This window comes from Chanodichthys erythropterus, chromosome 24, assembly GCF_024489055.1.
Source record: "Chanodichthys erythropterus isolate Z2021 chromosome 24, ASM2448905v1, whole genome shotgun sequence".
Taxonomy (NCBI): Eukaryota; Metazoa; Chordata; class Actinopteri; order Cypriniformes; family Xenocyprididae; genus Chanodichthys; species Chanodichthys erythropterus.
In genome coordinates this window covers 14,917,559-14,940,400 of record NC_090244.1, presented here as the reverse complement: position 1 = coordinate 14,940,400, position 22,842 = coordinate 14,917,559, and the positions used below count along the sequence as shown (strand labels likewise).

At 38.5% G+C, this 22,842-nt stretch overlaps 1 protein-coding gene across 1 annotated transcript; it reads right to left on the bottom strand.

Annotated features, from left to right (window-relative positions):
- Positions 1 to 6,688: 6,688 nt before the first annotated feature.
- On the bottom strand, positions 6,689 to 21,478 carry LOC137014780 (interferon-induced GTP-binding protein Mx3-like). Its single transcript, XM_067379301.1, has 13 exons — positions 21,289 to 21,478; positions 20,583 to 20,705; positions 20,355 to 20,369; positions 17,736 to 17,890; positions 15,004 to 15,142; positions 14,676 to 14,874; positions 13,244 to 13,322; positions 13,016 to 13,138; positions 7,794 to 7,926; positions 7,529 to 7,672; positions 7,320 to 7,396; positions 7,001 to 7,210; positions 6,689 to 6,919 (listed from the first exon to the last, which is right to left on the bottom strand). Exons 1-13 carry the CDS (start codon positions 21,476 to 21,478, stop codon positions 6,689 to 6,691), a joined length of 1,818 nt encoding a protein of 605 aa, XP_067235402.1.
- Positions 21,479 to 22,842: the final 1,364 nt, after the last annotated feature.

The window sequence follows — 22,842 nt, the reverse complement described above, 5'->3', positions numbered from 1 at the left end:
TTCCATCACATCCATATATTGTCTGGGCCAATAAAACCTTTTGGAAACTCTAGCCAGAGTCTTCTGTTGGCCTAAATGCCCAGCACAAGGGGTGGAATGACCCAGCTTTAACACCATAGCTCTTAAAGAAGAGGGGACAACCAACTGTTCTCCAGCACTACATTGACGATACAGTTTCTCATCTTTCAACAGAAACTGTTCTTTGTCAGAAATGACACTCAAGTCTTTGCTGCCCACTTTTGCAAACAATGGTTTTAGAAAAAACATCCTGTCTCCGCAGCTCTACAATATCATGTGGTACCACATCTAAACTGTCATCACAACCCCAGACTTACCTGATGCACTGTTTGACCTGCCCTGAGTGTACCCCAACTGGTAGGAGAAATGTCTTGCTGCAATGAATGTATCTGCCAACTCCGCAGCCTGCTTTGAGGACGATGGGTTATGCTCCTTAATCCATGTTCTGATCTCAGGATTGAGGACCTTGAGGAACTGTTCTAATATGATAGCATCCCCAATCTCCTCTTTAGTCCGCTGCCCAGTTGTCATCCACTTTTCATAAAGATCCTTTAACCTTGCTTGAAGTTCTCTAGGTGACTCACCATCTTGTATGAAATTAGTGCGGAACCGCTGTCTATATATCTCAGAGTTAATTTCATACTTGATTAGCACAGCTTCTTTAACCAAATTGTAATTCAAAGTGTCAGCAATATCCATGGCAACGTACGCCGCACATGCCTTGCCTGTGAGCAGAGGCACCAAATGCAATGCCCAATCCTCCCTTGGCCACCTCCAGGCTTGAGCAATCCTCTCAAAGGTGGTCAAGTAATGTTCAATGTCCTCATCCTCCTGCAATGGAAGTATTTTTGGGCCTTGCCAGCCCATGCAAGAAGGTCCCTGCCACTGATCCGTCACAGCATCCTGTGCTGATCCTGTACCCTGGGCTCCTTGGACATTGCCCTGGGTATGACGTGTGATGCGATGAATTGGAGCCGCAGTGGTAGATGGCAGGGAAGAGTCCAGAGCTGTCACACCTCCCAATGACAACTGGTCTTGTCTCTGCCGTTGAACCTCCGTTTGCAACTGAGTAAACTGATGCTGCAATGCGCGCCATCTGTGCTCCTGACGATGGGCTTCTTTTTGCAAATGATCCTCTCTGGCTTGTTGTGTCTGCATAAAGGACTGTAGCATCTTTGTCAACTCTTCTACGCCCTCTCCATTCCCTTTCTGTGGAGACGAGATAGCACCCTTTTGGTCAGGGCTTGACTCATCTTCTTTCTTAGGGCCCATCCTGATGTCAACACCTCGCCCCCTACTGGACTGGAGTAACCGCTGCCACCATGTGTCATAGAGTATGCCGACTGGGACCAAGAGAGATGATAGGAAGGCATAGGTGAACACCGGGATAATCCAAAAAGCGCTTTTTATTTATGCAAGCAGCAATCAGCTGGGGTGATTTTTACAAATAAGTGAGTAACGCATAAAAAACAAAACAATAAATGAGCCAAAAAAAACAAACAAAAAAACAAAAAACAAAAAAATTACAAACGCTCTGCGCAGCGTACATTTGCTCTAACAAGTAATAATAAAAAAAAAAAAACAGCAATCTCATGTTTAAAGAAGAGCTGGACAGCCATTGCAACAGAAAACTAACAGATATAGAAATACAGTTAATAAACATAACAGTTAAACATATTTTCTTATTCAGTTCATGTGTCAAAAGAAAACACCTGAAAAAAAAACAACAATTGGTTCGTTCCAGCCCTTTAAATGCGCAACTTTGAAAGCGCCCCTCCCTTTGGGAAATCCCTGATACAACCAGGAAGTAAGCGGAAGCGTCTAAGCCAGAGCAGACGAAACGGCAATCATCTTTACTCTTCAATCTTACAAATAAACGGTATAGTAACAAAACAAATGTGTCATGTCCTTATTTAATGAAAACTGAACTGATAAATGAAGCGGGTTGTGATGTTCGCTGATATGTGCACCTATCACCGAACATCCACCACGGCGTCCTCAATCCCCCGTTCATGCCATCTTACCCAAAAACATGACGACTGACCACGGTAACTAAACTTTTTAAATATAAACGGTTTTATTGTCTGAGTGTGAAAATAATTTACGTGAATCATGTAAGGACTGTATATCACAAAACCGGTGATGATATAAATACATGATTAAACACATCTCATCGTCACACCGGGCTAAAAGTGCTGCACGCTTAGCTTCTGCCTTGACATGAGCAGAACTGGTTGAAGAAGCCACAGAACTACTTGTCACAGATCCACTTTTCCTTCTATGATAAGGAGCCATCACTTCTGACACCATCGTCATCTTCATCTTGAGGTTCATGCTCATCAGACTCATTTCCTTTATTTGTGGTTGAAATCCATTTTTTTACATTAATTGTAAACTGCTGGAAATGTTAAAACTTGGGTTGAAACCAGTTAATCTTATCTTCTTTCCCATCTTCATCGGACAACAGGAGTAACATTTCAGCATTCAACTCCTCAAACAGACATAAGATCTGGCAGAAGACATTCAGTTCCTTTTCAGCAGTCTTCACATCTTCTTTATCTTGCATTAATCTGTCAATTTCATTCGTTTTGCGTGTTAATTGTGCCAATTTCCCTTGTCTCTCATTCTTAAGTCGATTCATTTTCTCTTCAGCCGCCTTTGCAGTAGGCTTTGGCGCCCTCTTGTGGCCATTACCAGGCACATTCACATGCACAGAATCATCCGCCATTCTGCTAAATTAGAAAGCCGATCTCCGCGCAAACCATCGCGTTAATATGAAGCTGCTGCAATCACTTGTAGTCTTCTTAATATTCACAATCTTCACTTGTGAAAAGACTTCACAGTACCTTAAGACCCTTTGTACTGTCCTTCTAATATTCGCTGAGGTTCATGGAACGTCCTTCAATGATTCCAAGCAGCGTTTGTCACGAGCCGCCCTCAACTTCCTTCATGAGCAGTTTTTTGACTTATGTAGTAGCAATAATCTTCGTTGTTCTCGGGCAAAGAATTGACTCGGGTCTTCGTTCAGATTTCAATGGTTTACTGAATGTTCTTGTACAATAAAACAGAAATAAAACATGAAAATAAAACTCCGGTCAAAAAACTGTGTAGCTCCGTCTTTCTTTCTTTCTCACAAAGGGGCGCCAAAAACAAAGGGCGCCAAGGCAGTCCAATAATAAAACGGAGCAAACCATTACAGAATAAACATGGGGGTGTATAACGAATATACATATATGTCCAAACACATAAAAATGTATCCTAATCATGCATTTCTAACTTTAATATCAAATTGTATTATTCAAATAATGGCTCTTATATATTGCTTGTACGAAAATTAACCATAGTTACTACACTGTTACAACAAAGGAGGGTCGGAGGCAGGAGTAAACAAACAGTGATGTTTATTGATACCAGCAGAGGTAAACAGCAGTGCAGGTGAGTATAACGTGATGTATAGTTGAATGGAGTAATGCAGAGTGGTAATACTGTCCTTTTGTAATTGCAGGAGTGAATGACGCTGGAGACTTTGGAAGCTGGAGACAGGGAACGCTCACACACAGATGGGGATGCACACGAGGAGTACAGGAGACGCTGGAGACAGGTAAGTAGATCGTCAGAAGTCCTTAAGGTAAGCATACAGGTAAGTCTTATGCAAACGAGACCGGACAAAGGGTGGGTGCTTCTCAATATCCCTCCTCGTTTCCTCGCTCCTCCGTCCTCCATCCTATGACCCGGAAACCAATGGAGCTCAGCCATCTTGAAGGACATCTCAATTCTCTTACTGCACCACGAGGAGGTGAGGAACGAGGAGCGAGGAGGCTTCCCGAAGAGTCATGAGCGAGGATACACAGGTGCATCCTTTGCGGAAGACTTTCTCCTCGAGAAACCTGACGCACACATAAATTCTCCTCCCCCTTCATATCTGTCACAATAATTTAAATGTATGCTTTAATGTATGCAGTTTAAATAAACTTTACATGTCACATATTTCAATTGGGCATCTTGCTTTATTAATATGTATTATATTTTTTTAATAACCAAACTTTAACAACATGTGGGTAGATCCCTCATGCGCAGCTGATGACGCTTTGAAGTGACGCTAAAGGGAGTGAGGATATATCATTTCACTTGATTCAATTCCTCCGTCCTCGCGTCTTTTCCTTGTTTCCTTCCCTCGAGTCCTGAAGGGGTGGAGCTAAGACGTGAGGAAAGGAAGCGAGGAAAGGAAACGAGGATGCACAAATAAGAATTGAGAAGCACCCAGTGTGTGTGAGTGTGGGATCCTTATAGTGCTGGTGATTGCGGTGATGATGAGGTGCAGGTGGCGGTGATCAGTATTCCGGTGATTGAGTGCGCTGGAATTGGTGGAAGGTGGAACCTGACGTGTCTGTGACATATACGTGACTTACCATAGTAAAACCATGTGCTTTCTTAAGGGTGTTTATCAGTCAAACTCATTTAAATGTAAATTTAACATGTATGAAATATGATGACTAAGAGAAAAACACTGCTAATGAGAAGACGAGCACTTGGTGGTGGTATTAGTGGGGAAATAAATGTATCATTTGGAAGCTAAATAAATTAAACAATTATATTAAATAAACATTTCAGCAGGTTGAAGATAATAATTTTTAATGCAGAGAATATGATTAACTGTTTAAAAAAAACATTTGGCAGCCCTAAAATGTAGTAATAATCATCATTTTTATGAGAAGCTCTCTGTTAATAAGTCCGCTGAATGCTGGCCGGAAACAATCGAGCCGTAATAAGTAGAACACGGAAGTAGTTGTGCAAGTAGTCTGTTGAAATTATGTCAACACATTAAATAATGCTGCACGTTCCAAGACTCTTCAGCAGGCCTTTAACATTCTTCATGGTATCTTCATGGTTTGCAGGAAAGAGAGGCTACTTTATCCCATTGCATGATCAATTGATGTTTTCACTTCAAAATTCCGTTCATAATGTTGATCTAGTAACCGTGAAAACTGTCACATGCTGCTTCAGCCATCATATGGTAGAAAATGTACAAAAAAAAATGTGTTTAACAAGCTGACAGAAGTCGATCATTTTCTTTGTTGCAAGGGTGTAAATGTAACTGTGGTTTTAATGTTGTCTTTAAATATTTACTTTCCCATATGGCCACAGAGGAGAATTGGAGGGTCACATTCAGCAGACAGACACCGACACACTGTATTTTTTGTAACAAATGACAACCAAAATCAAACCCATAAAAGTGGCTGTGTGCACTTATTCACTGTATGCTCATTCACAAGTCAAGTAAGTCATACTATCAAATGTAATGTTAATTATTAAACTAAAAATACAAAACTTACAAATTTTGTACAAATACAAAAACACTCAGCAATGTGATTATTGTATTATATGATAGGCAGTGGGTTTAATCAGTGACATTAGATTTGCTATACGCCTTCTTCCTGTCAGCTCCTCAACCTGCCTTAGTGTTTTTACATGTATAAAAGGCAAAAATTGCATTACACTGTCCAGTTTTTTTCCTGAACGATGTTGTGAGTTCCTATTGCAATTCTTGATTCAGCATAAATAACCTACATGGTGAGATTTTTCACAATCATGACAAAATCAAAAAATACTGTCCTAAACTCACTAGCAGGTGAGATATAAACAAACCAGACTAGAAATGAACACAGCGTGACGGCAGCTTCACATCCTCTATATCTGCCACCTCGATGGCAGGCAAGTCTTTCAGTTCAGTAGAAAAATTGTTCCTCTTCACAACATAAGGATCATGTCCAACATATTTAGTGATTTTTTGCTTATATCTGTCTTTTGAAATATTGTCTAAACCGCTACAATACAGACTATCCTCTATGTCTTCCATTCTGTTTCTTTACTTCCTGCCTTCCAGCTGAATTTTCACATTATCAGAACCACATGATTTGTTTTTTTCCCTCACTCATCAGTTCCCCTGTTGATAAGGAGTTGATTTGGGCAGTGAATATTTTTATGGTCTGTGAGAAAAAATAAAATTAGTTTCATAAGCCTGTTACACTATCATTAGACAGCAAAAGTAAATCTTCTGGGGATGTAAATAAGGCATTATCTGAACAGAGAACATGTTCAGGTGCTGTTCATACAAGGCATAAGACAAAAGCAACAGAATGAAGTATGCTATTCAAAAAAAACTTCTTTATAATTGATGTTAAGGTAACTGCAAAAATGATCAATTTCTCAAAATAGCAACTATATATCTTGCAGTTCAAACTTTTTTTCTCAGAAAGTTTGTAATTCTGTAAAACTTACAAATTTGTGTCTCACAATTTTTACCATTTTTCTGTATTTTTTTCTATAGTTTCTTCACTTCCTGCCCTCCAGCTGAATTTTGCACATCATCAGAACCATGTGATGGCAAATAAGCTATTGATGCTGAACGTATGCAGCACTATAAAGGGTTTGAGATCACTGGTGAACTTTATGTTGTCTTGTTTTAATAAAATTGAAGTGAAAGTGAGCTTATAAAACATTAAAAGATTAACATGTTTTTAGCATAAATTTAAGTCCCGTAAAACCATAAAAGTTTGCTACTGTATTTTTTACGGTAAATTACTGGTAACCACAGCTGCCATTCTTTTTACTCTAATTTTTTTTTTTTTTTTTTATACAGTGTATTATATGTTTTTTCAGATAATATCCTCTAGTCAGTACAAAAAGTGCTAATTGCTTCCTGAGCAGTACTCAAACGTTTCAGGCGCGCTCGTAGGTCATTGCGCTTTATGCTGACATCAGAGTCCTCAAACAGGAGATCACGCACATCTGGCTTTTCCAGTAAACTCAACATGTCAGTATACAGGAGCTGAGTAGTCTCCTTCAGCATGAAAAAAGAGATCATCATGGGCAGTTGGTTAGCCATCCGCTGCACCACAATCTGAAAGGAAACAATGAGATACTAAGTTCCACACCACGAGCACTGCACTGTAATTTGTTGATGAAAACTAAGAAGATCTACCTCATAATATGCCTCCAGCATTTGACTGTACTTGCACTTTTTGTCAAAGATTGGTAACTGATCTTCTGAAAATGTCTCATTTGTAACCTCATTCAAGATCTTCAAGTAGATGGGATCTTGAGTGTAGATCATGTTTTCCATTTCAAACTGCTCTGTGATCCTCTTCTTTGTCTTTTCTTGCTGGTTTGACTGAATGTTGTGAATTTTGTCCTATGTGTAAAAAGGAAAAGTCAAATGATAAAGTACAGAGGAAAGGGATCTTGATTTAACTTGAAAAAAAATTGGACACGTTTTGCCACCAATTAAGAGCATTATTTACCTTAGTAAGGTTTTGAAGTACAGGGTAGTTCCGGAAACACCGACTCACCACATCAATGAATTGTGAGATGATGATTTCTTCGGAAGAAATGCATAAAGTCAAGAAGATGAAATTTGTCATTAAGTGTGATCTAAATCTTTTTTTTTTATAACGGAGGCTCTCCAAGATAACCTAAATAAGTATTTAAACACAAAGATGTGTGATGGTACCTTTGACGGTATTGAGCAAGTCAATGGATGGCTTCTTAAGATTGGCCACATGTTTTTGCAAAAACATCTCAAACAGTCTGTAACTACTGAAGCCGAACAGTTCCCTCCCTCTGTTATTCTGGCTCAACTCTTTTGTATTGCTGACTTGTAAGGAAACAAAATAGATTTCTTATTAAATTAAATTACTTTTTTTTTATTTTCACCAGAACTCTAAGGAAAAACAACAGTAAATTTAAAGTTGTAGCATGTTTGGAAATATACTCACAGGATGTCTTTGTACTGTTAAGATGATCACTCCACTTCTTGAATTCAGCCCGAAGCTTGGCATACAAATTTCCCTCACTCATGAGTTCCCCTGATGATAAGAAGTTGATTTGATCACTGAATCTTTTTATGCTCTGTAAGAAAAAATTAAATTTGTTTCATGAGCCTGTTACACTATCATTAGACAGCAAAAGCAAATCTTCTGGCATTATGTGGCAGAGAATCTGGCATTAAATAAGGCATTATCTGAACAGAGAACATGTTCAGGTGCCGTTCATACAAGGCATAAGACAAAGCACAGTGATTTTAAACAGAATGAACCACGCTTTTCAAAAATAAACTTCTTTTAATTGATGTTAAGGTAATTGGAAATTCCGAATTCTGACTTTTTTTCTCAAAATAGCATATATCTTGCCATTCAAGTTTTTTTTTTCCAAAATAGCAAGTTTGTGATTCTGATTCTTACGCAATTTTGACTTTTTTGTTACACCGTCGCCTCTAATGATTCTAAAACAGCCACCTAAACTCTCCACTGTTTCCATGTAGTATCCTCCGATGACCTTCGGCTCACTGCTTGTTGTGTACATATTTAACCAAATGATCTTTCTTGAAAAGCCATCAATACAGCCATTTATGCAAATATTATATGGCTTCAGTTTGTCATGAGAATCAAAGTGCCATATGTAATTTGGTCCTTTTGCAAAATACGTTGATGGAGACATTGGGCTTTCCTGAATTCTACACTATCAGGATCTAGCGAGCGCAAAATTAAACGAACGTTCTTTTCTGATATGCAGTCTGTTTTCTTTACACTTTGCATGCATCCGACCTGTATCCATGGAGCTGGCCTGACTTTTGGAGTTGATGCTAAATAAATACGATAGCGTTTTCAATACTTGAGTATTAATTTTGTCAGAACAGGCTTCTAGACCTCAGAATGCATTTTAAATGTCGCTCGCTGCTGGTATATCTGTGTTGATGTAACGAAGCGGGACTCAACGTAAGATCCAAATGCAGCTTTATTAAAAGGTGAGCGTGGTTGTACAGGCAGGGTCAATCAGGAGCAAACAGGAACAGCGAAGGACAGGCAGAGTCATAGTCAGGAAGCAGGCAAAGATCAGGACAGGCAGATATCACTCACAGGACGGTATACAAAGTACAGGTCAGGACAGGCAGCAACGGGTCAATAATGGGTAACAGGCAGGAACAATAACAACAAACAGACAGGATATAAATGCTCAGAATTGTAACGGGAGTTAGCAAGACCTCGCGGTGAAGTGGTGTGTGTATGAGTCCTTTATAGTCCAGGTAATGTGTGGCAGCTGGGTGTGGTGATTAGTGCGGAGTGATTGTGAAGTGAGTGCAGGTGATAAGCAATGGAGGATCATGGGAAATGTAGTCCGGGATGTGACAGGAACAGACGTGATCGTGACATAACGCCCCCCTCCCGGAAGGCGCGTCCTCGCGGCGTAAAAAGAACAGCTAGGGAGGGGGGGTGGGTGCATTGGAGACTGGCGTGTCGACAGGAACGAGGTCCCCAATGCAGATTCAGGAACCCGGGCAGCCATGGAGGGTCAGGAGCCTCGGGCGGCCACGGTGGGTCGGGTGGTTCAGGTGGTTCAGGCAGCCACGGCAGGTCGGGTGGCTCAGGTGGCCACGGCAGGTCGGGTGGTTGGGCGTAAGAGAGGGAAGAACAGAAGGAGCCTTCTTCCTCCTCCTCCTCCTCTTCCCAGGATGAGGCGATGGTTCACCGGTTGGAGCATGTTCAGTAGCAGACTCACTGGCTGAAGCGGGTTCTGGAGTGGACTCAATGGCTGGAACGCCCCCCACATCCTTGAGCACTGCAGGGGCGGCCATCTTGCCCGTGGGCACTGGCAAAGCAGCCATCTTGTCCATCGCATCCAGGGCGCTTGAGTCCATAGCAACCGGCAAACTTGAGAGCGTTGCGTCCGGCGAACTTGAGAGCGTTGCGTCCGGCGAACTTGAGAGCGTTGCGTCCGGACAAACTTGAGGAGCGTTGCGTCCGGCGAACTTGAGGAGCGTTGCGTCCGGCGAACTTGAGGAGCGTTGCGTCCGGCGAACTTGAGGAGCGTTGCGTCCGGCGAACTTGAGGAGCGTTGCGTCCGGCGAACTTGAGGAGCGTTGCGTCCGGCGAACTTGAGGAGCGTTGCGTCCGGCGAACTTGAGGAGCGTTGCGTCCGGCGAACTTGAGAGCGTTGCGTCCGGCGAACTTGAGTGCGAAGTGGCCGGCTGAGGCTTCGGAATGCCAGCTGCTCGAGCTGAAGTCAGTGGAGGATCAACCACACTAGAACGTAGTCCTCTGCACCCTTGGACAGATCCAGAGACATGACGTGGCTCTGGGCGATCGGCGGAGATGTGACGTGACTCTGGGCGATCAGCAGAGACATGACTTGTGGTTGCGGCCGCCATTTTGTGCGTGTTCTCGGGCATGGCAGCCATTACGGGATTCACCGTGGTGTCGGAATCCTCCGCGACACCCACAGTGAAAGTCGAACCAACTGCGAGCAGGGCAAAGTCCAGGAATTCCATGAACGATCCACGGGGACCATTGGTAAGTAGACAGCTCTTCAATGGTTCATTTAATCCATAACCAAAGAAGTCTATGAGGGCACAGTCCGGCAGATCAGATAAATAAGCTATATCCAAAAAGTTCTGAATGTGCACCTCGAGGGTACGGGTACCATGGCGAAGGCTGACCAGTTGTATTGTTGGGTCCATGCTGAGACTGGTAACGCTCACCAAAGCTGCTGGATCTGGGTATGGCGAGGTCTTCTGTAACGAAGCGGGACTCAACGTAAGATCCAAATGCAGCTTTATTAAAAGGTGAGCGTGGTTGTACAGGCAGGGTCAATCAGGAGCAAACAGGAACAGCGAAGGACAGGCAGAGTCGTAGTCAGGAAGCAGGCAAAGATCAGGACAGGCAGATATCACTCACAGGACGGTATACAAAGCACAGGTCAGGACAGGCAGCAACAGGTCAATAACAGGTAACAGGCAGGAACAATAACAACAAACAGACAGGATATAAATGCTCAGCATTGTAACGGGAGTTAGCAAGACCTCGCGGTGAAGTGGTGTGTGTATGAGTCCTTTATAGTCCAGGTAATGTGTGGCAGCTGGGTGTGGTGATTAGTGTGGAATGATTGTGAAGTGAGTGTAGGTGATAAGCAATGGAGGATCATGGGAAATGTAGTCCGGGATGTGACAGGAACAGACGTGATCGTGACAGTTGAAATGCAAGAACGGAAACCATGTCTTTTTATTGAAGTCCAAGTTTAAAGTTTAAAATAGATCTCTGTTAACTCATGCACATCCACATCCATTGTTTTGTTTTCTTGTTGTACACAAACCGTAAATTGTAATGCACAAACATGTGATGTGTTTCTTGTGTGTACGCAAAAGTCTATATATTTTTTATTTTTGCAAAGGTCCCTATCAGGAGTTTGGTTTGATTCCTCTTTTCCTTTCTCTCCGAACTGCACGTACGCTTTCGCACAGCTGTCCGCCATCTTAATCAACAGTTGCGCTCTGCACATATCTCTCCCCTGTTCCTCCTTTGCCCTGATCACCTGACTATTTAGTTCTCATGCTCTTCTCTCCTTTTTGTCGGGTTATTGTTTGTTCATTCATGTCTGCAACTTACGCCTTAACATTGTCTGCTCATCTAGTCCTGTATCGCCTTGTGTGTGGCAGACAGGAATTTCACCCTGTTATCTTCTGCCTACCAGTCTGCTCTTCTGCACCACCGTGTCTGCCAAGTGAAGCGAGTGTTTGGCGTTTCCAGTGTGCACTCTCTGACAGCAGCTCCCTGCACCAGGCAACCCACCTGTTTGATGTCTGGTCCCTTTAAGTTTCCTTCTCCTGACCTGCATCCGCCTAGATGGCCAGTGACCGGCAGACAGCCTATTTTGTCCTTTTCCTGCTCTTATATAAATAACTGAAACCAGCTTTCACTTTTGGGTCCTTTCTACATTGTGACAGTCCCTTTATTGGCTCCATAGGTTTATATCTCTTTTTAGGGGCGGCAATTTTATGGACAAAAGTATCTGTCTGTATCACAAAATGGATATTAAAGGTGCCCTAGAACTTTTTTTTTAAAGATTAATATAAGTCTAAGGTGTCCCCTGAATGTGTCTGTGAAGTTTCAGCTCAAAATACCCCATAGATTTTTTTTAATTAATTTTTTTAACTGCCCATTTTGGGGCATAATTAGAAATGAGCCGATTCAGGGTGCGTGGCCCTTTAAATCTTGTGCTCCACGCCCCAAGAGCTCGTGCTCCACGCCCCAAGAGCTCGTGCTTGCCTTAAATCTTGTGCTCCACGCCCCAAGAGCTCGTGCTTGCCTTAAACAACATAAAAAAGTTCAAACAGCTAATATAACCCTCAAAATGGATCTTTACAAAGTGTTCGTCATGCAGCATGTCTAATCGCGTAAGTATAGTATTTATTTGGAAGTTTACATTGATTCTGAATGAGTTTGAGGCTGTGCTCCGTGGCTAACGGCTAATGCTACACTGTAGGAGAGATTTATAAAGAATGAAGTTGTGTTTATGCATTATACAGACTGCAGGTGTTTAAAAATGAAAATAGTGAAGGCTCTCTTATCTCCGTGAATACAGTAAGAAACGATGGTAACTTTAACCACATTTAACAGTACATTAGCAACATGCTAACGAAACATTTAGAAAGACAATTTACAAATATCACTAAAAATATCATGCTATCATGGATCATGTCAGTTATTATCGCTCCATCTGCCATTTTTCGCTATTGTCCTTGCTTGCTTACCTAGTCTGATGATTCAGCTGTGCACAGATCCAGACGTAAATACTGGCTGCCCTTGTCTAATGCCTTTCATAATGTTGGGAACATGGGCTGGCATATGCAAATATTGGGGGCGTACATATTAATGATCACGACTGTTACGTAACAGTCGGCGTTATGTTGAGATTCGCCTGTTCTTCAGAGGTCATTTAAACAAATGAGATTTATATAAGAAGGAGGAAACAATGGAGTTTGAGACTCACTGTATGTCATTTCCATGTACTGAACTCTTGTTATTCAACTATGCCGAGGTAAATTCAATTTTTGAATCTAGGGCACCTTTAATGTTAAATGGATAAGATATGTTTTGGTTCCAGCAGCTTGGACCCCTAATCTTAATTCTCCTAAGTATGAAGATGTGATGACTTGAGATCCTACTTCAATGAGGAATTGTTTGGCTCCCTTAAGATCTTCTGGCGGTCCAGCCTCATATTCCTTGAGCTCCTCACTCACGTCCCATAACCGATTTGTAATCTGCTCATTGAGCTGTGGCAGTGATTTCTGACAAAGATAGGTGAGACACAATTTGGTTATAGCTTCTCACAAACCACAAAATGCAGTACCACCAAATTCATGACTTGTAGGTTGAGACATTTACAAATTTACTTTGATGTGATCAACAAGATTCTGAGTCAGCTTGACAGCAAGACATTTAATAGTCGCTTTATCCTCATTCAAGAGGCATCTGTAGAAAAAGAGAAAGCAGATAGTTTAGATGGGACTTACTTTAGATCATATAGCCTTCTGTAGCTTGATAAAAAGATAATGAAAAATCATAATGTACAAAGTGAACATCACAAATTTTACACTCATAAAAAGTTTTTTTTTCAAATATGAATTATCAATGAATAATGTATGATTATTCATACATTCAATTTATGAATTATTAATAAATATAATTTGGTTTTCGGGGAGTTATACCATTGATATTTTACAATCTGTTGTTCCAAATATGCATGTCTTTCTTTCTTCTATGGAATACAATATAAGATATTTTTATGTTGGTAACCAGGCCGTTGACGGTAGCCATTGACCTCCATAGTACTTTTCCTACTATGGAAGTCAATGGCAACCGTCATTGCCAGCATTCTTTAAAATATCTTCTTTTGTGTTCAACAGAAGGAAGAAACTTTGGAACAACTTGAGGGTACGTGATGACAACTTTTTTTTTAATTTTTTAAATCTCTTTAAGGGTCTGCAGGGATACTTTCTATAATATATTTTTTTCCTTGCATGTTGGGTATGCCATATGGCCTATGATTTTGTGGACAAACATATAAAATAAGCTATATAAGTTTTGTCAAAATATATAAAAAAAAAAAAACTATGTAAAGGAATAGTTCACCCCAAAATTAAAATTCTGTTATTAATTACTCACCCTCGTGTCTTTCCAAACCCATAAGACTTTCGTTCATGGAACACAAATGAAGATATTTTTGATGAAATAGATTTCTGTCCCTCCATAGACAGCTACGCAACTGACACTTCGACCTTCAAAAACTTTTTGCAATATAACAAAGAGTGAAAAATTTAAGGGGGTCTGAATACTTTCCGTACCCACTGTATGTAAACAAATAAATGATGTTGGCATGGTAGCACATTTTCCACAATGGCACTTATCCAAAAAGGTATTTGTAATAATGGCAGAGGTCTGACTAAATTAGTAGTGCTGGTTAGTGTCTAGATGATAATTATATATATATAATATATATACACGATAGCAAATCAAAGCAACATGAAAAACCAACATTGTAGGCTAGCATTAGCTACATGATAATAACTTTAACAGCATACATAAACCAACTACTAAAGTACCGTATCCAGACACAATATTTTAAACTAATCATTTGGAGACGACCTGCTGTAGTCCAAAAAGTAGCATGTCATGGGAACTTTAAGGTTTTCTTTTCATTCACTTCATTTCTTTTAATAAGGACATTTGTGTCACCCTGACCCTGACCTCAAAACATATCAAAATTTGAATTCACAAATGAATACATACTAAAAAGTTAAAATGATAATCTCCTCAGATTGTAACCTGAAATAGTCATGATTTTGGAAGAAATCTCTCTCCATTTGTTTCGCCTCCTCCAGAGAAATGTTCTCATCGATCTGCTGTTGTCCTCTACACTTCACCATGACGTAACCTTTGCGGAGAGGAATCACTTTGTTGTGGACAATGTCCAGAATGTTCTTCTCTGTTCTCTTGTCTATAAGGTCTGGCTTGGTTAAAATGGCTGTAAAAAACAAACAAAAAAAAAAAACATTTTTATTATGTAAAAAGTGCATTTGATGATTTGAAGTCCTCAAGTCCTCAAATATATTTGGGGAGATATTAGATGTTATGTGGATCATTGCTTCATTACCAACAGTTCTTTTGCCCTCAGGATCTACTTCTTGTGCCATTTTTAATGCTTCTGTTGTTGCGATGTCAGTGTTACAAGGGACCACTACCAGGTTTATTGTTTCTGGCTTCTCAACAAATTTCATAATCAGACGTTTGATCTGCAAGACATGAAGACATAGTTTTAAAACTGGATGTCTTTGTTACAGAATGCACTCAAAAAAATGATACGTTGGATTTACTTAATTTTTTTTATGTCAACAGGTTCCACGTAACTTCATTATGTTGTATTTAATTAACATTATTTCAGTTAACTTAAATTTATTACATAAGGTTAACTCAATGGCATTTAGTTGAATCAGGTTAACATTCTTTATTTTATCCAAAACCATTAAGTTTAATTATCCTAAAATTAATATCAAATTGTTTTAAGAAATTAAAACAAGTAATCCAATTTAATTGATTAGTTTATTTAGTGAATGCATTCAAGAACAATATTCATAACTTTTACAAAATCTTCACTCTGTAAAGACTTTTATTGTTGGGTGTTAGCCAGAAGATGATTTTATTCCATTTATGGCATGCCCAAAATAGTTGTTTGTATTATTAAAACAACTTTAACTGTTGTTAGCAGGTCCTCAACCCAAGCACATGTTCTACACTTCACCACAATGGTAACCAAAACTATTAACATAACAGAAACTTTTAAATACCAACATAATAGAACAGTAAACATTTAAAAAGTCTCTCCATTTTCTCATGTTGCTAAAAACTGCTTAAAATAACACTTTATTTCAACATTTACTCTCCCAGATCAGCCTGATGCATGATGGAAAGTAAAAGTGTTTTACTTGATTGAAACATGTTATTTTAATATGAAAACATCAAGTTAAAAAGTAATTGTTTCAAGTGAATTTAACATAAATTTAAACCAGAAACCTAATACAATGGTGTTGAATCAAAATAAGTTGTTTAAAGTTGCCATAGAATTGAAAATTGAATTTACCTTGGCATAGTTGAATAACAAGAGTTCAGTATATGGAAAAGACATACAGTGAGTTCAAACACCATTGTTTCCTCCTTATGTAAATCTTATTTGTTTAAAAGACCTCAGAAGAACAGGCGAAACTCAAAATAACACCGTTTACATTGTATAATACATTACAATGTATTATAGAGTCGCGATCTCAGGGGCGGGGAGCACGAACATTTAAAGGGAAAGCAAGCTGAATTGGCACATTTACAATTATGCCGTTTCAATAGGCAGTTAAAAAAATTAATAAAAAACAAATCTATGGGGTATTTTGAGCTGAAACTTCATAGACACATTCAGGGGACACCTTAAGGGGGTCGCACACCGGACGCGTAGCTCGGCGCCGCGCAGCGCAGCGCCACATCTTTAAAATTCGAACACATTGTTTTCTATGAGAGTACGCACACCGGCGGCGACATTCGGTGCCTGTCCGCGGCGCCCAGCTACGACTCAGGAAGTTGTTCAAAATCCTGCCACGCCACAGAGCGCCATTTCAAGGTTTTATATTAAATGTATATTATATTTCCCTCAAATCGTCAATGTACATACTGATTTCACCCTGTGCTACAAGATACACTTGTTTTACAGTCTGAGTTCAACAGCTTGAGTAAGGTCTAAACATATTTGGGGAAAATGTATAATAAACGTAGCCCTTTCTAATATATTATTTTGCTCTTTTGTGCCATTTTTCCATACACTAACCTCAGTGATGCGAAATAACAAAGCACAGGCAAATTCGTTGCCTCTATTTTTCAGTCTTCGACGTAAAAGTAGCAGTGCAGCAGTTTTTTTTTTTTTTGTTGTCCGTCAATATTTGATCTGTTTGAGGACATAAAAAACAGGGCATTCAAAAACCGTCATAGTCTACATTGGATAAATATATAATATAATGTAATTATGTCTGTTGAATACTGCATAATTTAGAAGTTAATATTCTTTAGTACTGTGAAATCCCCACAAAATACGAAATATTAAATATATTATATATTATTATACATTAGTTATCTTGAACTAATAATGAACTGCACTTATACAGCCTTTATTCGTCTTTGTTTAAGTTAATTACAACATTTACTAATACATTATTAAAATCAAAGCTGTATTTAACATTAGTTATTGAACTAACAAAGAACAACTGTTTTTTAACTAACATTAAGTTAACAAAGCTTAATAAATACTGTAACAAATGCTCATAGTTCATGTTAGTTAACCTAATACATTAACTATGATAACAAATGAAACTTTATTGTAAAGTGTTACCGAAATAACTTGTTTTGCTAACGTTTTTACTCGGACTAGCTAGTTAACGTTAGTTAAATAATATTGCTACAATGTAACATAGTTGCCTAGACAACCGATACAACAAAACAATAATAGACATAATGTGATCTTCATTAATGAACCTTCAAAAGTCAGCTATTATTCAATACAAATAAAAAAATAAATAATAAATAAAGTAAGCTTTCATCGTGCAGCTTTTCTGTCAGAAGCCGATTCAAAATTGAGCTCGCGCGTATATGTGCGCGTCCGGTGTGAGATACCTGAGACGCGGCGTGGCGCGGTGCGGCGCCGAGCTTCGCGTCCGGTGTGCGACCCCCTTTAGACTTATATTACTTCTTGTGAAAAAGCATTCTAGGGCACCTTTAAATAAAGTGAACAGCATAAAAAAAAACATTTTTTTTTTGAGTGTGTGGCATGTAAAATTTAATTATATTGCTCACCTGGTTTCCAATATCCTCTGGTTGTCCTTTAACTGGGACTCGGGCAATTCCAGGTAGATCGATCAGTGTGAGGTCACACACATCTGGTGACATGACCTCTAAAGTGATGAGCTCATCACATATTCCAACCCCTTTTCCTGCCAGTTCATTCTGGGCTGTAACACACACACTGCAAAATTAACTATGTTGTAAGAAACAATATGTCCTTTAAAGCAGTGTGAATAACGACACCGATTCATCTTAGAGTGAAGCTTCCCTTCAGCACATTCATTGACACAAATGGGGGGCCCTCTAAAGAAGTTGGAATGATTCAACCAGTTCAAAAAATGCTGTCAATCAACTGCCAAAACAAGCCATTGTAAAGAGGCTATAGCAGACATACTCTCACGTTAAACGTGACTTGTGTCGATAAATAAAACTCAGTTGTACAGGCTATCAAGGACTTTTCAGTTCTGAAACTTACAAGATATTCTTATAGAATGATGACCTCTTAAATATCAAAGCTCAAGGAAAAGTTGATGTTTCAAGTGTCTTGGAACATGCAGCATTATGGCTGAATCTGAAATTGCCCCTATACCCACCTCATTTACTATTCCCAACATTAGTTCACTAATACAGTTCACTTGATGGAGTGAATGAAAACGAGTGAGTAAATCTGGACACTGATGAAGGGCTGCCAGTTTTGCATAGTTTGTCCTTGCTGTTTAATAATCATTTGAAACTTACCAAACTGTCATGAAAATCATTGATCCATTTCAGCGGAACTGAGAGACTGTAAGTTTTGACTGCTTATATCTCCTAAATGCAAATTTTGTCATTGTTTTGGAACACACCAGGTTATTCATAACCTTAAGGCTAACATATCCATACTAAAAGCTAAAAAACTTAAATTTGGATTTCAGGGGTACTGTGTATTTCCAAAGTCCCTTTAAGACAAGTCATTTCACATGGCGGCCATCTTTAAAACGCCTCTCAGGCATTCAAGTGCAGCTCCTATCTCTTTGAATGGGGAACATCAAATTCTCCAAAGCTGTTTGCCAAGCTTTCGATTATATTTCACATTTGAAGTCACCGATGAAATCTGACAACAACTGTCTCATAAATTTTGTTTCTAAACGCTCGAATTATGACAAAAAATTTTATTTTTCAGACTGGATCAAGCTAATGCTCATGCGCAATCCTATCTCATTTCGGAGACACGAGTCTGATTGTTTCTATAGGAACCAGAGCTTTAAAGGCTGCTGCACTGACTTAGTGACTTTACCAATCGGTGATTGGCTCTTATTTAGAAGGCGGGACTTATTCCGCCATATTGACCATTGCAATTTCTCCCATTCATAATAATACGAGTGACACGTTTATTCTATAGTCTTTGGTATTTCTCACTGTTAGCTTAGCATCATGCTAATGACAATATGAATCAATTTTAGTGCAAAGAATCATATATGACATCAAGGTCTTTAAAATACAGAAAGACGATATACTCCGAAAGTGCAATGCACAATATGACAGAATAAGTCCCGCATTTTAAATAAAAGAGACAATCGCTGATTGGTAAAGTCATCTGCTGTTGTTAGAAGCTCCGGTTGCTATAGAAACAGTCAGTGTTCAGTGACACGGGCTTAGGACTGTGCATGTGCATTAGCTTGGTCCAGCCTGAAAAATTCAATATTTTGTCATGATTCAAGCGTTCAGAAACAAAATTTATAAGACAGTTGTTGTCATATTGCATTGGTGATTTCAAACATGACATTAAATTGTAGTTTTGGAGAATTTGATGTTTCCCCATTTAAAAGGATCGAAGCTGCATTGCATGCCCAAGAGGCGTTTCAAAGATGGCTGCTGAGTGAAATGACTTGTCTGTACCATTTTGACTTTGCTCGCTGTTTTGCTTTTATTCTATAATATTCTGTTTTATCTTATCCACCTTATTCCAACGCCCCATGACGCTTTGAGCGAATTATGGGAGTAACTTCCGTTAAGCTGTAAACAGTCAGTGAAAGGCTCGCTCTATGAATGCAATAATATGTTTTATTTTTAAACTGGGTACAATGAGATGCTATTATTCTCTCCCTTCAACCAATGAACATTAAAAGGACATTTAAAGTGTAAAAGCATCAGCAAGGTACTTTCAACAGACCATAAAAAAGCGCAATTCTTTCTACATCAATAACGGATGGGTTAAATATAACTATAGTGATATATATCTGTATTATGTAATATAACGTATATTACATAATACAGATATATATCACTATAGTAAATAAAAAATGTTCATGAACTTCAGCATTCCGTGATACTTATGGAAGTAAATGGAAGTTCCCCAAACCGGAAGTGCCACCCATAATTTGAAATGCAGTAGGCTAATCAGGAATAAGGTCAATAGCCCTCATATAACAAAATGTTGCTATGCAACAAAACTGATCCCCTCTAGTTCTGTGCAGTGATATGGTGAACCGAAATTATGAATTAAATTGATTGAATCAGCATCCAAGATTATAAGCTATCAATTTTTTAGCACAAAACAATTTTTTATATTTATTTACTGATTGTGACTTCATCTTGAGAATTTGAATTCTATATTATGCTCCAGTAACTCTGATAAGAACATTTACTAACCTGCTTCAACATGTTCTTCAACTAAAGAAGGATCTCCAAATTCAAATTTCTTCTCATCATAAGTTAATTTTGCTACCTTTCCACTTGCCAGTTTGCTGGCTTTAATAGGACCTGCAAAATTTCATAATTTAAATCCAGTTGTAAGATTGATCATTTTAAGCCAGTTGCAAAAAACAAACAAAAAAACCATCAAGTTAAGAACACAGAGATTGCAAGCAGTTTATTAACCTGCAACAAATGAGGGATCCACAAATTCAATTCTCTTCTTACGGTAGGATAGAACAGCCTTCCAGCTGACTCCACCTGTTACCTTCTTCAGCCTCAGCTCTAGTGGACATCTGGTGACAATTCCTACAGCAAACACAGTTCAGTTAACAACCAAGAAAACTGACAGTGGACAAGATTATAATATATACAAAAAAAAAAAAAAAACAGTGCATGTGCTGACAAAAGTAATCGTTCTTCAATTATTAAAGGAACACTCCACTTTTTTTGAAAATAGGCTAATTTTCTAACTCTCCTAGAGTTAAACAGTTGTACCGTTTCCGAATCCATTCAGCCGATCTCCGGGTACCACTTTTAGCATAGCTTAGCATAGTTCATTGAATCTGATTAGACCGTCATCATCTCGCTCAAAAATCACCAAAGAGTTTCAATATTTTTCCTATTTAAAACTTGACTCTTCTGTAGTTACATCGTGTACTAAGACCGACGGAAAATGAAAAGTTGAGATTTCCTAGGCTGATATGGCTAGGAACTATACTCTCATTCCGGCGTAATACTTTATTGAAGAATTTATTGTTCCATACCTTTTGTCAACATTTCAGGTGGGAAGTACAATAGAGCAACACTGAATGGTGTGGGCTACCTACAAATGGTCACTGAGGGTATTATGAATATCCAATAGCAAAGGAGAGTAAAAATCAGTCCTCACCACTTCCTCTTGGTAATGCAACTCCAGAAAGCGCTTCCAACACAGAGCTTTTTCCAGAACTCTGGTCTCCGATCACTGCAATAGTCGGTAATGCCAAGTCCTTCTGAATGCCAACTGACCGCAGAGTGTCTATCAGATCAATGTAAGGACGAATGCTCTCCTCTAAATAACTATGAACTTCTCCCTTCATTTCTTCACTGTAAAGACAAAAAATATACATTTGTATAAAAAAAAAAATGTTAAAATATTATTTAGGTTTTGGGCATTAATTCAGCTTAATATTACATGTTTTCTTCTTCAAAAATATCCAAAAATCACAAACTGTAGGTAAGGGAACATTGTTATATTGGAACTAATCATTGTGGTTGTCTGAGGGCACTATGCCATTTGTAATATCTGATTGCAAAATGCTGCTAGGACAAGAGAATTTCAGTACTAAAAAAATTAAATAAATACATAAAATATTGTACAACTTGTTTATTATTGTTTATACATTACTAATCTGTTTATTATTGTTTGGAATTTTTTAATTTGAATGATTATGAACATAAGCATAAAAAAACAAATTAGTATTTATTGTGTTAATATACCATCAGTTAAACCACAAACCTGGCATGGACATTTGTATAATTACAATATAAAGTTATCATAATTGTTATTATTATTATTAATATTTTTGCTGATTTAAAGTCAGTGTAAAATAAAAGTACATACATGTATTTCTACTTCATTATAAACTTAAGTTAAAACCCTACCCTTCTAAACTCGCATTGTATAAATGTACATCTAGATAACAAGACATTAGGCATATAAAAGCATATCAAATTATTTCTAAAAACCCAATTTACAGTACTAATAATTCAGCTTATTTAATAATAAGCAAAATAAAATATACTAACCTTTCGTTTTGAGAACTGTCACTATCTTTATCATCATCAGCACTTCGACTTGGAGATGAGAATAAAGAAAAAATAAACATTTTCTGGGTGAACAAGGAAAAATTCAAAAGTCCTAAGAAAAGAAGATGCCTCTTATAAATTGTATAATTTAGGTTTCAACCAAATAGAGCATTTGTGGTGATGCTGAGGAGAAATCAAAAAGAGCTCTGTATATTCTGAATTTATAGTGAAACACACCCAGGATAAAAATGCAAATGCAGGCAAACAGGTGGAACATGTGACAGACAGATTACAACAAAATAATTATAAGATGAATGGTTGCATAAAGAACCTTTAACCTCCATGAAACATTACCTCTGTACAAAAGGTGTCCTACTAAGTGATTAAAATTACACTTTTGACTAATTGTATCATGAGCATATGCTGTTTTTTGATCATTGGATGTTGTGTGTTTATTTTCAGAGGAATAAACACACAGAGGAGGTGTGAATATAAGAATATTTTCCCACCGGTTAATCGACATGTGACAACACCGGTTATACTGGTCTTGTGTAATATTTGGTTCCTGTGAAAAACTGTTCCAGTGGGTTGAGTATACGTGAATATTCATGACATTTCCCGTTTAATGGATTATTTCGAAATGTTAAAATTAAGA